We start from the raw sequence: 16,825 nt of genomic DNA, 5'->3' as shown, positions 1-16,825 counted from the left end.
AATTCTGGCGGAACCCCATCTTATTATTTTTATGTATCTAAAAAGACTCTTGACCCAAACAAAGATGGCCGCACTTCGAATTCTCCGAACCCTTCTGACCCTTCTTATACTCGGCATTCTATAACCTACTGGGGAGGGTAGTTTGAAGGTGGAAGTAAATGTCACTCTAGTCCTCAGCTGTGCGAGGGTGGGTTTCGGGCAGCCCATGGTGTTGCCTTTTGTTGGGCCATGATGAGGGCGTTTGTTTGCTATATGTGGGGCAGTCACGATGGCTGTCTCACTGGCCGAACGTTGTTTCGCAAAGCGCACTTTTGTCCCAGCCTGGTTAGTCTCGAAGGCCGCTGTAGTGCTTAAGGCGGAGCAGTGGGCTACAAATACATAGACTTATGACCCTTGCCGGTACCAGCGGCGGCATTGAGTCGCGGAGGATTGCTAAATTTAAGTGGCTGACTATCGATTTCAAGATTCCTGCTTGACCATCGCCCAGGCCACATCACACGTTCACCGAGCATCATCCACTCGTTTTCATTCGGGTAATTTTTTCGAGTAGCTTCTTTGGCTCTTTCGTCTCGTCACCCACACAGTCGGGCAACTGGGAGTCTGCACTCTTAAAACAGTTGGGTTAAAATCGACCCAAAATGGGTTATTTTTGTAACCCAACGCTGGGTCAGTATTTACCCTACCCTTTTTTGGGTTATTTAAATTTCAACCCAGAATTGGTTAGATCTTGCAACCCAAAGTTGGGTTGTTATGTTTTAACCCACAGTTGGGTTACAAGAATAACATAAACTGGGTTATTTTTCGTAACCCAAAACTGTGTTAATATCTAAAACAACCCATTTTGGGTTGCAATAATAACCCAATTTGGGCTCTTTTTTAAACTGAAACACCCCATTTTTGGTTGCAATAATAACTCAATTTGGGCTCTTTTTGAAACTGAAACACCCCATTTTCGGCTTTTATTTACCCAAACCACCCATTATTGGTTACAATAATAGTCCTATTTGAGGTCTTTTTTAAATTTTAATCCATAACTGGGTTAATATCCCATCAATAACAGCCCAATTTTGGTTGCCTTACAAAACAAAACTATGAAGGAATCCATATTTGGGTTACAAAGGGACCCAAAAATAGTTGGTTTCCAGACTATATATAAAATAGTCATAATACTGGATCTGTATTTACTGACATTTAGCTTAAAACTACACTCATTTAGTTTATATATACCGAAACTTCGTAACATTCTTAGTAAAAGAATCAAAACTATCTCTGATTCACCTAAAAGAATCCTTTCTAGCCTAAGCAGGTATAACCTAGCCCGTTCATCTACCCTTTGTGAATACAATCAATAAATAAATACCAAACTCAATCACTTAGGAAATTTTTTTATTTTCAAAATGTTGTTGTAAATAGTTAAATTATGACATTATTGTATTTTAAAAATTATATTGTTCCTTGGTTTTTTAAGTTAAAATTTTTACTCAACAGAACTATTATGTAACAAATTTTTAAGATACCTGTATTTTACCACAACTGTCAGCAAAATACTAATATTAAACTGTGGTAAAACAAATTAAAAATTGTTTATTACAAACATACAAACCATATGAAAAGGAATTTGGCTTAAAACTGCTTTTTGCTTCACAAATTATAAAAAGTTCAGCCTCGCTATATAAAAGTATATTATCTTAAAAAATAACAATGAAAGACTAGATTTAAAAGTTCAGTGAAATTAGGATTAAAAAAATGAAACTATAATTACGAAAAATTTTAACAAGTTGTTCAACTTATGTGAAAAATATAATTATTACACATTTTGGCTGAATACATCTTAGATTCACGAAAATTCAGTCTCACAAATTTAGTAATTTTCGTTAATTTAATTACTTAAAAGTTAAATCCCAAATAAACTGATGTTCACAATGGGCAACAAGTACCAAAACCTCAGTTACTTTTACAAAGGAAAGAAACCAAAAATCCTAATTTTTGAGAGCAGGATTTAACTAATTATTTTATAAATAGCAACAATGAGTCTGAAATGGCACTGAATTGATTTAAAAAAAAACAATTATAAAAGTGTTAGTGTGGGCAATAACCATAAAAGTACCAAAACCTCAGTTACTTTTACAATAGAAAGTAACCAAAAATGCGAATTTTTAAGAGCAGGATTTAACTAATAATTTTACAAATAGTAAAAATAAGTTTGAAATAGGTCAGAAATATAGGTATGATAAAAAAATGATTTTTCAAAAACATTTATAGAAGTGCTAGTCTGTGAAAGTTTCATAAATGTTTCGTATCACCCGTTGTATAACAAGGGACGAAGACCAAAAATCCCCATATTTAAGAGCAGGATATAACTAATTATTTTATAAATAGCAACGATGAGACTGAAACCATAACTCTATTTCTGACCTATCTCAGACTCATTGTGGCTATTAAATAAAATATTAGTTAAATCCTGCTCTTAAAAATGTCAATTTTTGATTTCTTACCCTTGTGAAAGTAACAGAGGTTTTGGTACTTTTATGGATATTGTCCACACTAACACTTTTATAATTTTTCTTAAAATAAATTCAGTACCATACCTCTATTTCTGACCTATTTCAGACTCATTGTGGGTATTTATAAAATAATTAGACAAATCCTGCTAATTAAAAGGAGGTTTTTGGTCTTCATCCCTTGTTAAATCAACTGGTTTTACGAAACATTTATGACTAGCACTTCTATAAATGTTATTGAAAAATAATTTCTATATCATATCTATATTTCTGACCAATTTCAAACTGATTTTTACTATTAGTAAAATCACTAGTTAAATCCTGCTCTTAAAAATGAGGATTTTTAGTTACTTTCCCTTGTAAAAGTAACTGAGGTTTTGGTACTTTTATGGATATTTCCCACAATAACACTTTTATAAATGTTTTTGAAAAATAATTTCTATATCATACCTCTATTTCTGACTCATTGTGGCTATTTATAAAATAATTAGTCAAATCTTGCTCTTAAAAAGGAGGTTTTTGATCTTCATCCCTTGTTAAATCAACAGGATTTACGAAACATTTATGAAACTTTCACAGACTAGCACTTTTATGGATATTTCTGACACTAAAACTTTTATCAATTTTTTAAAAATCAATTCAGTACCATACTATGGTACTGATTTGATTTTTAAAAAAATATAAAAGTGTTAACGTGGGAATTACCCATAAACTGTGTTTCATGATTCGGGCAGTTTCATCGCAAAGAGGCCATTAACCAACTGAAATATTTCAATCAGATTAATTTTCTATTAAGCTATGAAGTAGAAATTACATCTTTGAATGTTCCCACTTAAAAGGTACAACTGGTAAAATGACTTGGAGTTAGTAATATATTTTAATTAACCCAATGGCTGTAAATTCGGTTAAGCGAAAGTGAATTTTTTTTACTAAACTTCATATTCTAAGAGACCTATTAAATTTGAAAATTAATTTATATATACAAAGTATCAGGTTTAATAGATAAAAATTTTGATATGTATGAGTAAATAAATTAAAGAGACTTAAACGGTTTTAAATTCACAATATTTTTATTTATAAATATATATTACTAACTCTTCAGGGATTTTTACAAGTATGACGATATAATGGTAAAACTTTGGGACGAAAAACATTTGTGCGCTTAATAGTTAGAAGTTTTACCATTATATCGTCAGACTTGTAAAAATCCCCTGAAGAAGGTGGAAGAGTTCCTCCGAAACGTTGGATGTTATAAATAAATATATTGGGAATTTAAAACTGTTTAAGTCTCTTTTAATTAATTTTTTCACAATGTGCTTCTCTTCACTTCTATGAGTAATTAGATTGGATATAAATCTTTGTGTTTGACCACTCGGGCAGTTTATCGCAAAGAGCTCATAAACAAAGAAATATTGTATGAAATATTTTTGTATTTACCAAGCAGTGTTTTTTGTTCAATATAGGGAGCTAACAGTTCTACGTCTCACGATGTCACCCATGCTTTTCCCTATTGAAAAAAAAATTCTACCCAACATGGCGGCCAAAGCCAAAGCTACGGAGTGTTAGCTCCCTATAGTGTACTTTACAGCGTACTTCCAACTTTCTTCAAAACCATCAGATATTCAGCCGCGTTCGCTATTAAGCTTACAAAAATTAAATTTTTCCCAATGGTTGGATATATTTCATCTATGATTTTTAAGTTAATTTGGTTATGGTAGATTATCAAATTCAATAGACCCATAACAAAAGAGGGGCCGCAGACGAGGCTTAAGTGAGACCTTTGAACGGAACATCCTGTTTGTGACGTTTTGAACCACGTGGCCGCCATCGAAATATACAGGCGGAAGTAAGGAAACGGATGTTCCGTCCAAATGCCGAGCTGCCAGGTAAAAATGTTAATTTTCGACCCCCCAACTTTCAACATGGGTCTATAATTTTAGATCTAGGCGCATTTGGTATGTGTAATAGTTTACTTAAACATATATTATAGAACGCAATCTGCATAGAAATCTCATAGGTAACTAGAATGCTGCCGTGTAACTGGCAAATGGGCCAAACGCCGTGGCAGACGATAGCCAGATCTCAGCCAATCAGAGCTCAAAGAGTGGTTCTGCCAAGAATTTAATGTCACCAGAGAGAATGACGTCACCTATCTCCCGCTATAGTAACGGAACCAAGGAGGATTATTATCCTCCTTGGTGGAACCACTCTACGGCCTCTCATTGGCTGAAGGTTCAAGGCGAACTGGCGTCAAGCTCGGCCGTAGGCGGCAGCATTCTAGTTACCTATGAGATTTCTATGGCAATCTGCTTTTGCAATTGTGCAAAGGTCTATTACTACTTTTTGTTATTCTGGCAACACTTAAGCCTAACACTTTGAAGCATGCATGTTTAGGCTTATTGGAGAAATAACCTTGAATGGACCTGTTCATGGATGACTTTTACCCTAAATATTTATTATGAAGATGCTGCACAATAAAGTCGTTAAACTAATTATCTTCACCGTATAATTGAAAAGGTAAAAAGAATGAAAACAACATTCACTCACTCGAAAAAACGCTGCTTTCGCGCGAAAAATATGGCGTCGCGCGATTACTGACGCATCGTTACGATAGTGACGTCATAATTAATTTTCCCGCGAATTTTGTAACTCAATTTTGGGTTGTAAGAACATGTGACCCAAAATTGGTTAATAACAACCCAGAATGGGTTTAAAAAATAACCAAAATTTTGGGTTACACATTCCGACCCAGTTTTTTGACCCAGAACAAAATGTAAGAAAAACCATAACCCAAAACGAGTCAATTTTAGCCATTTTTGGGTTAAAACTAAAACAATTCAAAATATTTAACCCAACTGTTTTAAGATTGTGGGATAATTCTGAAACGGCTAATTCTAAAAGAAATAAACAGTTACAATGATTTAATTTAAATGTTCTAATAATATTCCATCGTAATATAAATTTTGGCGGTATAAAACGTCTCTAGGCCATCGAAGTAGCTGGCGACAAATTTGACGGCGAATCCCCAAAACAAAGAAATAGATTCGTCCATGCGTTTTATCCCAAAAAGTAACAGTGCCAATTAAATATCTTCGCAAATTATTAGACAATTAGTTGGGGCACTGATCCGCGAGTGTTTCTATTTTCCATTTACCATAAAGTGTCCTTATTTACAAGTTCTCAAAAATTAATTTTTCCAATACTGTTCAAATTATCTGGAAGTAAGGCGTGTTTGATAAAAATGGTCCAAATGTAATGCATTTCACGCAGGGTTAGCACAATTATGCTAAGGGAGGAAAAAACTAGATTTTTCCGTGGTTCTTTTCACCTATTGCTTTCCTGTTAAAAACCGTGTGGTAAATCGTACTTCCATGGTTTTTCCACCTCTAGTGGCAAAATTCCATAAAAAATTAATAATAAAAGCAATATATTCTTATACAGGGTGTCCACTAAAAAATGAACCAGGGCGAATATCTCAAAATCTGATTAAGGTACGATTTTGAAAGTTTCAAGTCGTATACAAGATCTAGGGGGAAACCTACTGCGAAAATGTCGATGACCTTGAACTAAGTCTTGAAGGTCATCAAAAAACTAACTCGAGAACCGTAAGTGTTGCAAAGTTGGTTTCAATTAGAAAAGTGTTCCACATGACATTTGAAGTACAAATAGCTTTGACCTGATCGGATTTGAATAATAGGAAGCCGAGAAATTGTAGAGGAAAATTAAGAAGTTCGTTAAGTTGATAACGTGTCGAAAGCGAGGTTCGGGAGCTGATAACTCTAAAGATACTTGTGTTAGAGTACTGAAATTTGCCACACATCAGGATTGAGGGTCTTTAGTTTAAAAATTTCAATGACCTTGAACCATGTCTTCAAGGACATCCAAATTGGTTCCAATTAGAAAAGTGTTCCACGTCCCATTGTTGATCTAATTAGCTTTGATTCGATCGAATTGGACCAATAGGAAGTCGATAAACTGTTTTTCAAAATCACAAAGGTCGTTAAAATGAAAATTGAAAGAAAACGCACATAACTCGAAACCAATTCGTGTTACATCGAAATTTGCTAGACAAACTCATTATGGTGGGAGTTCTTCAAGTTTGTAAAATTTGATGACCTTGAAGATGTGGTTTAACGTGAGAAAACATTATCTCGCGATCCATTGGGTTTAGAAACTAGGTTTCAATAGGAAATTTGCTAATCATCACTTTCTTGTCAAAGTAGTTTTGAACCATGTCTTCAAAGACATTCAAAAATGACCTTGAGAAAAACTTGAAACTGAATCAGCTTAAATCGCGTCTTCAAGGTCATCCAATTTTACAAACCTTGTAGACATGATTCAAGGTCATTGAAATTTTTAAACTAAAGACCCTCAATCCTGTTGAGGATGTGTAGCAAATTTCAGTACTCTAACACGAGTATCTTTAGAGTTATCAGCTCCCGAACCTAGCTTTCGACACGTTATCAACTTAACGAACTTCTTGTCTTTCATCTAGCATTTCTCGGCTTAATATTCGTCAGATCCGATCAGGTCAAACCAACTTGTACTTCAAAAGTCACGTGGAACACTTTTCTAATTGGAACCAACTTTCGAACACTTACGGTTCTCGAGTTAGTTTTTTGATGCACTTGAAGACATGGTTCAAGGTCATCGACATTTTCGCATTAAGTGTCCCCCTACATCTTCTATACGACTTTAAAATTTAAAAATCGTACCTAAAACAGATTTGGAGATATTCACCCTGGTTCATTTTTTAGTGGACACCCTGTATTATATTCACTCTTCTTCTGGCCTTTTTCATCTCTCCTATTTGCAATGACCAAATTAGTCACTTCATAGATATATCAATGATTAATTTAGCATGAAAAGAATTTTGTCCATTTTCCCCGATTTTTACCAGTTTTTCCCACATGTCCCAGCAAAAACCTGTTTTTTCCGGGTTTTTGCCAACCCTGATTTCACGAAAACCTATAAGATTGAATGGCTATAGCTCGTCAACCATTGGTCTTCGAGACATAAAAATAACTTCGTAAATAGGAATCAACCATAGTTAATCTAAAAATGCAGTGGCGTACCTCTATTCAAAAATTATTTTTTTCATTTCAAAGTTAAGATTTAAATTAAAAAGTGAATCAAACAATTATAAAAATAAAATTGATTTCATAGTTCAACCTTTAATAAGTTTTTGAGAAATTTAAAATAAAGTGAAAATATTCTTAACCGAGTGTACGGATAAAATATAAATGATTGTTTTTTCTGAGTTTTCGGAGGTAAAGTCTTACATGGTTGGCTTACCTGATTTAGAATTTGATCAAGCTACTCAAAATTCCATTACTTAAAATGCAAAAAATCCTAGATTTACTCCTTGTATTACGAAGAATTTCCGGTTCCTGTAGGCTTCTTTATGAACTAATGGTGTAAAATAATCCTAAGTTTTCATCCACTTAACTGGAAAACTTTAACTTTTGTGAAATCAAAACATTTCCAGGGAGTCAATCTCAGTGGCGGCCAAAAACAACGAGTGAGCCTGGCCAGAGCCGCGTATTTGGACCGGGATATTTACTTGTTGGACGATCCTCTGGGTGCCGTAGATACCCACACAGCAAATCATATATTCCAAAACGTGATTGGACCGAATGGGCTTCTAAAGAACAAAGTACACTTTTTTGTTATTTTGAATTTATATTTAAAATGTAAATATTTCATTTAAAAAAAGTTTTTGCCTAAACTAAATTCCCTGAGAAATGCAATATTTATTATTTTCTCAATGCAGTGATGCATGCAGTAGAAGCTTCTATTAATAGATTAATGGATTTTAGAAAATAATTTATGTTACTTAAAGATTGAACAAATTCGTTGTATTTTTTCGTGTGAATGATTTAAGATCGAACCAAATCTGTTTAATTTAGCAGCTTTTAAATTTTACAGTACCACAATACATTACACGGATAAGTATGTCAAAATGTCAAAAACGTGTTCTATCGGTCCTAATGAGTAAAACATGTCTAAAGAACGTATATTCTAAAGTGCTTCAATTCAGAGATTCCAAAATTCTAGCCCAAAAACGGTTATGAGATATGGGTTTCCAAAATTCAACCCCAGAACGTGTACACTTCTTTAAATCTGACGAATCTGATACTTCCCCGAACCAAATTGTTTTCAATGAATTATAATTTTTTTTAACCGAAAAATCTATAACAAACGGCTAAATTTCATTATTTTGAAAAGGGAATACATTTTATTGATGCAGTTCCGAAATAAAAATTAAAGAAATAATATTTTGTCGTCACAAATGCTTTTAATTATCAAAATTAAAGACACAAATGCCGGCAATCTATTACCGGAATTGATTTAAAATTTTTAATTTCGCTTTGTTCCTAATGTGGCACATTTATACAAAAACAAATACTATGATATGCCCTTATTGTACGGACTGGGATCAAGGAAAGGTCTTGAAGCTCAAAGATTTCCCCAAGAAGAAATTACTTAAAGAAGGGTGCAAGTTTGAGGCTGTAGATAGATGGGTAAAAGAAAGCTGATAAATAGAGATTTCTAACGCTCAGCAAAGGGCCCAAGACGTTCAATAACACGTAAAAGGACAATAATTTAATTATTAAAAAAACTGTTTGAAATGACCATCTCAGGCACAAATACAGACGTAAGCCCGTTGATTTAGGTACTCCTTTAAAAATTCCAGACGTGTTAGGAAGAGTTTCACAACCTGCAATTATACCTGGTCTCAAATAATCAAGGTCGTGCTTTTCTGTCACACCAAATCCTTCCGATTATTTCAAACGAAAAAATAACATGGGTTTTATTATGGAGGTCGGACCCAACGGGGGCGCATTCGGGAAAAAATGTTGCTCCTCTCTTGAAAACGTTTCTTTTTCTCTTTCTCCTCCTGCGCAGTCGTGAGTGACGTCTCTGGAGTTCGTGTTTTCGGGAGATTAGAGGGGGCTTATAGTTTACTTCCATTTGTCTGTCGTTTCTTTTTTCTTTCTGCCTCATTCTGATTTGTTTACAATATTGCAAATTTAAAAAAAAATAACTGTTCAAAAAGGTTATGTCACTTGAAATGTTTCAAAAAAATTATAATTTATTTGATAAATTAATAATATAATTTAAAAAACATATATTGAGTCATATTTTAAATTATACCATTGAATGACACCCATTAATGCAATTTTAATTCAAAACTATCCGATTTATTGGATTAGGCCTTATTTAAATTTAAAAAATGGAAAAGTATCCAGAAGAATATCTAAGGATCCACAGACCCCGCGAGGGGGGCGTAAAATGTTAACTAAATAGGGGGCCCTTTCGTTTTAAGTATTCATTTTAAATAAATTTAAAAATTAATCTTTAATTATTGTAGAAATCTGGCACGTTCTCTGTAAAGGATTCGCTTTATGAGCCCCAGCTCGATATTCCTAGCCTAAAGGAATCCGTGCGAGCCGCCCTACATTAACCTCACCTCCGTGGTCCTCACTGTCGCGCAACCCCTACTATCGGGATCAGCGAGGTCGATTGGGTTCTAGGGGTATGCTTATGTTAAAATGATTGAGGATTGCCATTGAATAGAGATTAAACTATTAGTTTTAATTAAGGAGGATAAATGCAAAAATATAAAACACAAATAAAACCGACATGGAAGTAGAATAGCGACTACGCTATCTAAATAAACCTAATCGTTAAATCGGACAATTAATGTCCCAGTACAATAGTTTTGATACTTATGGTTCGGGTCCAGTTCGTTGTCCTAGACGATCTACCACGTGATCCGCACATAGAAGGCACCTGGGTCGGCACAGCCGCGCACTCACGCTATTTCACCGACATCTTTACCGGTCGGACGCGATTTGGCATTTTCCTGGTCCCAAAGACCTCTAACGTTGCCCGGTGCGTGACTTAGTTTATTAGTCCCGTTCGGTTTGCGAGATCACTACCATTCCGGATCATCTTGACTGAACTCTTCTCTCCCGCGGGGCAGAGAGCTCGTGCCCGTCTTTTCCTAGAAAAAATCAACTCCCTGGTTTTGTTCTAAACCAATTCACCAATCATAGTGCTGTGCTGGAATCCGGGATGACCCGATGGGCTCATCCAATCCGAACCTTGCGTCCTCACGCTAATTATAAAATCTTCGTTTCCATCGTCGGGAAACCACAAAGGGTCAGTCGTTCCATCGTCCATAAATCGAAGGTTAAAATAATGTCAAACCTGGCGGCATTTAAACGCCAGGCATACATCACTCTATAAATATGACATTTTGAGAAATACCTTACAATAGAGAAATTCTCTGAACTCGATAATTGGCAATCCTCAATTTATACTGGTAATAAAAACAGGGGAGTAAAAGGGTTTGCGAAATTGGGAACGCGCTAAACCCAAAAGTGAGGGGACGGTAAAGATGAAAACCACGAAGGGGGAACTAAGGATACCTCTGGCCACAAGGATTCCCTGGACACCCCCTTCCCGAGACCCACACGTCACCTTTGACAAGCGACCGTGGTCCACTTTGAAAGTAGAAGAAAGTTTCTAACGGACCACCAACTACGATGACCAACATCGTGAGCCGGGACGTCCCAGGAAAAACTCCTAGCTAAAATGAAGAAGAACGGAAGGTCGAAACCTTAATGACGTGGGAAAGTGAAAGTTGGAAAATATTTAAACGATATTAAAAATGTCGGGGCAACTACTAAAGATAAATATATTTAGCTGACGACGTAAAATTGGTCGCTTCAACTCCCATATTTTCGATGAACTTGTGCTCAACCTCACTCAATATCCTACTGCGGATTGCGGGGGGCCCAAATTTGGTTGTTACGCCACCGAAAGTATCTTGTAATGGAAATTTTGATCAGTTTCTTAAACAGTCAAAATAAAAGGTCTAAGCCTGGGACAAAAAATTATACAAAAAAAATCATCTTTTTTCTGTATTCATTAAAATTTTCATAAATATTTCGACGTATTAAGTGACAAGATAAAATAGAGAAGGGGCAGATGATATTTTCGAGGGGACAGCTGGGGCAAATCGAAATGAATTCCAATAGATCTACCATGGATCCACTAATAGAGAAAGTCATCAATACCTCAAAAATGTAATTAGGAAAATTAATACTTACAAAAACATCAATTATTTCTTGAACAATGTTTCGTTTGTTTGTTGTTTTTTTTCTTCATAGCGGCCACAATTTACATTGGCCGTTGTTTATTATCGCGACCAGTTAGAAGAAAAGCCTAAAAAGGAGTGGTTTTTTTTTCGTTTCTCAACTTTATACTCGATTCTCACGACAAAAGGGAGAGCGACGACTTGTTGCCTGACATCCAGTGACGTGTTTTTAGGGGGGAAACCGGATATCTTGCCCCGTTTTTTTTAACGGGAGTGTTTGGTTTTTTTTTGTATGAAAAAAGGCCATATGCGCCAACCTATATAAGAGACTTTTCTAGGAACCATGGGTCGGACCGGCCATTCAACGGAGCCGTGGCGCTCTATTCATCCTACAGTAAACATAGTATCCATTTGAGCTCTAACTTTATTATAAAAATTATCTTCGTCTTGCATGAGCCACATTCGTGGTATCGTTTCTAATGGCACGTCTACGAGTAGCTTGGGTAAATAATCTTGCAAAAAACGTAGCCTAACTAAATTATACGTTAAAAAGCTTGTTTTCCATATAAGAGTTATCCTACTTTTAAAACCACAACCAATATATTTTGCTTCTTGTTATAAATTTTATAGCTTCACTGATGAAAAACCACTGATAAAACAATTTGGCTTCTGGAGATAAGATAAATTTTTTCAAGTTTTAAGGCTGTGAACTCTTTTTAGGGATGGATTTTGGCAAATCCATATCAGTGAAACCAAAAATAAATAGGGGGAGAAAGTCTGGCACTTGGGTCCAACCGCACGACGTCTTATTTGAGGGGTAAAATTTTTGGGCTTCGGAAATGACTTCCCCCTCGCCTCTTTACAGGGACACAAAGGTATCGGTTGTACTCCGCCACGATGAAAAATAGTTCTCTATAAAATACGTGAATATTAAACTTTTGCTTTCGATAATTTGGTTAATTTAGTTCCTAAATAAAGTAAATATATCATAGAAACTAAAATGCGACATTTTAAAAATAATAACATGACTTTTGAAAAGAAATAAACCGTAACTAGAATAACACTCGCTTAAATCGTGGAGAGCGTGGCGCCATCTAAGAGCGGAGATCGGGACTAATTGGTAAATCTACGATGTTAAGGCCTAACAATTGGCAAGTTTAACTGAAATAATAGCTATAGCTACGAGCTTTTTTTGTTTATTTTACAATTGATATAGTAATTATTAATTAAAATCAACCGTTTTCGAAGGAAATAATGGTCAGCATTTGACAGAGAGACTATTTGAAATCGCGAGGCGGTGACATGGTTGCCAGGGAATAAAATTCAAAATTTTCATCTTGAGCGCGGACCGGAATACCACAAATGCACTACTTCGCGCGTAATGTGATATACTTATTGGTTAGAAATATCACGTGATCACTAGCTCTTCAAAAAGGGTGTCAAGCATGGTGGAAGGTAAAATCTGAAGGCATTGATAGACTTTCTCCCCATATTTACTTTTGGTGAAACGAAGCACTTTAGAACCAATGTTCATGTAACAATTGTTTCTCAATGGGACCTATAGAACAATTTTCTGACTTTTTGACATATTTATTCGTAGCACATTGTTTATGTGTTTATGGATTTTATTGACTTTCCTATAAGCACGTACTGTGATTGTGCAAATTTTTAAAAGATGCTACATTATTTGGTTTTTGGATGCTTTATAATCATTTAATCGAAACAATTGAGACCTATTTTTTTACTTACATTCCCATAACACTTTGTAAATAATAAAGGTATAAAACACTGATATCAGCAGGATTTCAATTTAAATGCTGCAAGCAGAAATTCAAAACAATATTTCATATGAATGCTTTATAGTTAAAGAGATAGTGCCAACTCAGATTAATTTAAAATTTTGTTCTTTGGCTTACACGTTATGATAGATTTTTAAGTCCTGATTCAGTATATATATATACATATTAGCACTTTCAATTAGTATTTAGTTTTATAATTTAATGTAAAATAATGGTATTTCAATAGCCGCGCAAAACTTCACATATTGTTGACGTCATGAGTTTGGTCGATTTCGGCGCGCTCGAGCGGCGGGGAATTTCCAGTAGTCTTTTTCTACTATCGCGTAGAGGATTTGTAAGCGCGTTTTTTGACTTTCTTCTCGCGGACCACGCGGTTCGAGATTCTCGAATCACGACTTCACGAGCCGGCTACGTGTAAAAATGTTATTTTCAAAGTAGAAATTGAAGAAAAAATCGATAACAAGGTATTGTTTATAAATTATATCATTATTTCTTATACGTAGTCATTATAACAATATTTATATTCTACGGAAATATGCCATCGAAAGCACCGAAGATCGTGTATTGTGCAGTTCCTTCCTGCAGTAATAATAACAACAAAAGTGGCTTATCTTTCCATTACTTTCCATCGAATGAGGGTCTTAAAGCGTGCGAAAGCGGGAAACTCGGATCAAAAGAAAGCGATGGGAGTAAAATTTCCTCCTGTAATCCCCTAAAAATTCTATTTCCAGCTCGCTCTAGTAGCAACCAAAAAATATCAACCTATCTATGTCGTAGACAGTATGTGATAAAAAAAGTTACGCTATCTTTCTATTTTAAAATTTGAAATTAATCGTGAATATTTATATTTATACCAAATGTTTTATAGCTATATTTGTCTTTACTATTTTTTAAAATAATTGATGAAAAAACTTCATATACGTAGAAAATTCTGACACTATCTCTTTAAATTATTACGATAGTTAAAAATTCATTTGGTAATCTTATTGTGCCGGGAGTAGTGGCTCACTCCTGTAATCCCAGGCGTCCGGGAGGCAGAATTTGTGAAAGGCCGTGTGAGGACGACTACCAATCCCCCAACGGGTGGTCGGGATGCTTCCGCCACTGGTGTCCCGACCCCTGTCCCCACGTATCCCCCCGTTGGCGTGGCCGTTACACATATCTCACCCTGATTAATCAGTTATTGTGTGTGTGCTGGTGTCTAAGGCCTCGGGTCGACACCGATGTTTGTGTATCTCAAAAAAAAAAAAGGTAATCTTATTGTTTTGTAAGTTATCTGCTAAACATCGTTGATATTGCCAGGAAAAATAAGTTCAAAAAGAAGCCAATTATTGATTTGCACTCTGTGGCTTCAATAAGATGACATAAGTGTTGATGCTGTTTGCTATGATTTCACGAACTAAGAACTTATGAAATAGCTGGTTCAACGATTTTTAAGTTCATGTGTCAGGGAAGTAATATAATACCCTACAATATCCTTTAATAATATTTTATCTTATACATGTCTTTTGAAATACTGGATCTATAATCGTACTGTTTCTCATTGGAAATTTGCTCTTTAACCCTTAGATCACGTCTTAAATTTAGTATTACAAGTGGAAGCTAAGACAACTTAGACGGAAGGAGAAAAAATAATTTCGGAATAGTTGATTTTATTTATTTTTTATATATTTTATATTATTACTATTTTATTATTATTATTTTTATTAATATTTATTATTATTATTATTATTATAATATATAATATATATATAATAATATATAAGAATATATATATTATGTATTCTTATATATTATTATAATATAATATAACATTATTATAATTATTATAATTTTTATTATATTATATTATATATTATATATAATATAACATTATTATAATTATTATAATTTTTATTTTATTTTATTTTTTTATATATTTTATTTATATTTATCTTTTGATTTTCAGACGAGAATAATAGCTACTCACAATTTGTCGCTTTTACCACACGTGGATTTTGTATACGTGATGGACAATGGTCAAATTAAGGAGAAAGGAACGTACGAAGAACTGATCACGAAAGATGGTGTGTTCAAAGACATCCTAACTGAACTAATCAAACAAGATCCCGAGAAAATAGGCTCAAGCGAGAAAGACCGATCACTCGACAACATTCTGGAATATATTCCAAAATGGTAAATAAAAATTATACATTAATATTGTTTAAATAGTATATTTCCTTAGGCCTTACGTCCTATCGTAGCTGCTATATACTTACATTTTAGTGAATCCAGAAACATATTTTGTTTATCATTAATCTTAAAATGGTTATTTTCGAAATTAATCTTCCATATTTCTTTATTGATTTGTCTGATTTTTCATCTAATTATAATTATGTTTTTAGATAAAATTAAAATTGAAGTAATAATTTGATATATTTTTTATTAATAAAATTAAGTAAAGTGATTGCCACCAATTTCTAATACACCATATTAATGTTCTATTTAATTATACAGGGTGTTAACTAAAAATGGACCAGGGCGAATATCTCAAAATGTGTTTTAGCTACGATTTTGAAATTTTAGGTTGTTATAGAGCGCTCAGGGGGTCACCCAACAATGAAAATTTCAATGACCTTGAACCATGTCTTCAAGGTCGTTCGACAATTAACTTGAGAACCGTAAGAGTTACGAAGTTGGTTCCAATTAGAGAAGTGTTCCCCGTCTCATTTTATGGCTAACTAGCTTGATCTGATTTGCGAAATAGGAAGTCGAGATATGTTAGGCCAAAAACAAGAAAGTCGTTAAGTTGATAACGTGTAGAAGACGAGTTTCGGGAGCTGAAATTTTCAAACTAAAGACCCTCAACCACGATAAGGTTGTCTAACAAATTCCAGTACTCTAACAAGAGTACTTTTAAAGTTATAAGTTGAACATCGTCTTTAACACGTTATCAACTTAACGGCCTTCTTGATTTTGGCCTAACATAAAATGTGACGGGGAACAACTTTCTAATTGGAACCAACTTCGTAGCTCTTACGGTTCTCAAGTTAATTTTCGAATGACCTTGAAGACATGGTTCAAGGTCATTGACATTTTCATAATTGGTTGACGCCCTGAGCGCTCTATAACAACCTAAAATTTCAAAATCGTAGTTAAAACACATTTTGAGATATTCGCCCTGGTCCATTTTTAGTTAACACCCTGTATAAATAAGCATAATACCGATTAACGTGTCTTTTTATTACGAAAAATAGGAAAAACAAAGAAGAAAAAAATGAAGATATTTTAAATTGTGATAAAGAAATCATTGGAAAGCATATAATTTTAAAGGAACAAAATATTCAAAACAAGGTAAGATCGTGTTAGGTAAAAACATAATAATTACCCATAACATTAATAAAAGAAGAGGTAAAGGCGCGTAAATTTCTCAATGT

General features: G+C 34.3%; 1 protein-coding gene across 1 annotated transcript in view; it reads left to right on the top strand.

The window, feature by feature from the left end:
• Window positions 1-16,825, top strand: part of LOC149964404 (multidrug resistance-associated protein 1-like) — a 36,514-nt gene that overhangs the window by 5,795 nt on the left and 13,894 nt on the right. The window contains exons 6-8 of the mRNA XM_090167205.1: window positions 7,990-8,157; window positions 15,358-15,584; window positions 16,646-16,661. Coding sequence (XP_090023331.1) covers window positions 7,990-8,157; window positions 15,358-15,584; window positions 16,646-16,661 — 411 coding nt within the window. The remainder of the gene's footprint in view (window positions 1-7,989; window positions 8,158-15,357; window positions 15,585-16,645; window positions 16,662-16,825) is intronic.

The sequence above is a fragment of the Leiobunum rupestre genome, chromosome 1, assembly GCF_980474605.1.
Source record: "Leiobunum rupestre chromosome 1, qqLeiRupe1.1.hap1, whole genome shotgun sequence".
Lineage (NCBI taxonomy): Eukaryota > Metazoa > Arthropoda > Arachnida > Opiliones > Sclerosomatidae > Leiobunum > Leiobunum rupestre.
The sequence above is the reverse complement of the archived record's forward strand: the minus strand, read 5'-3'. Positions and strand labels throughout refer to the sequence as shown.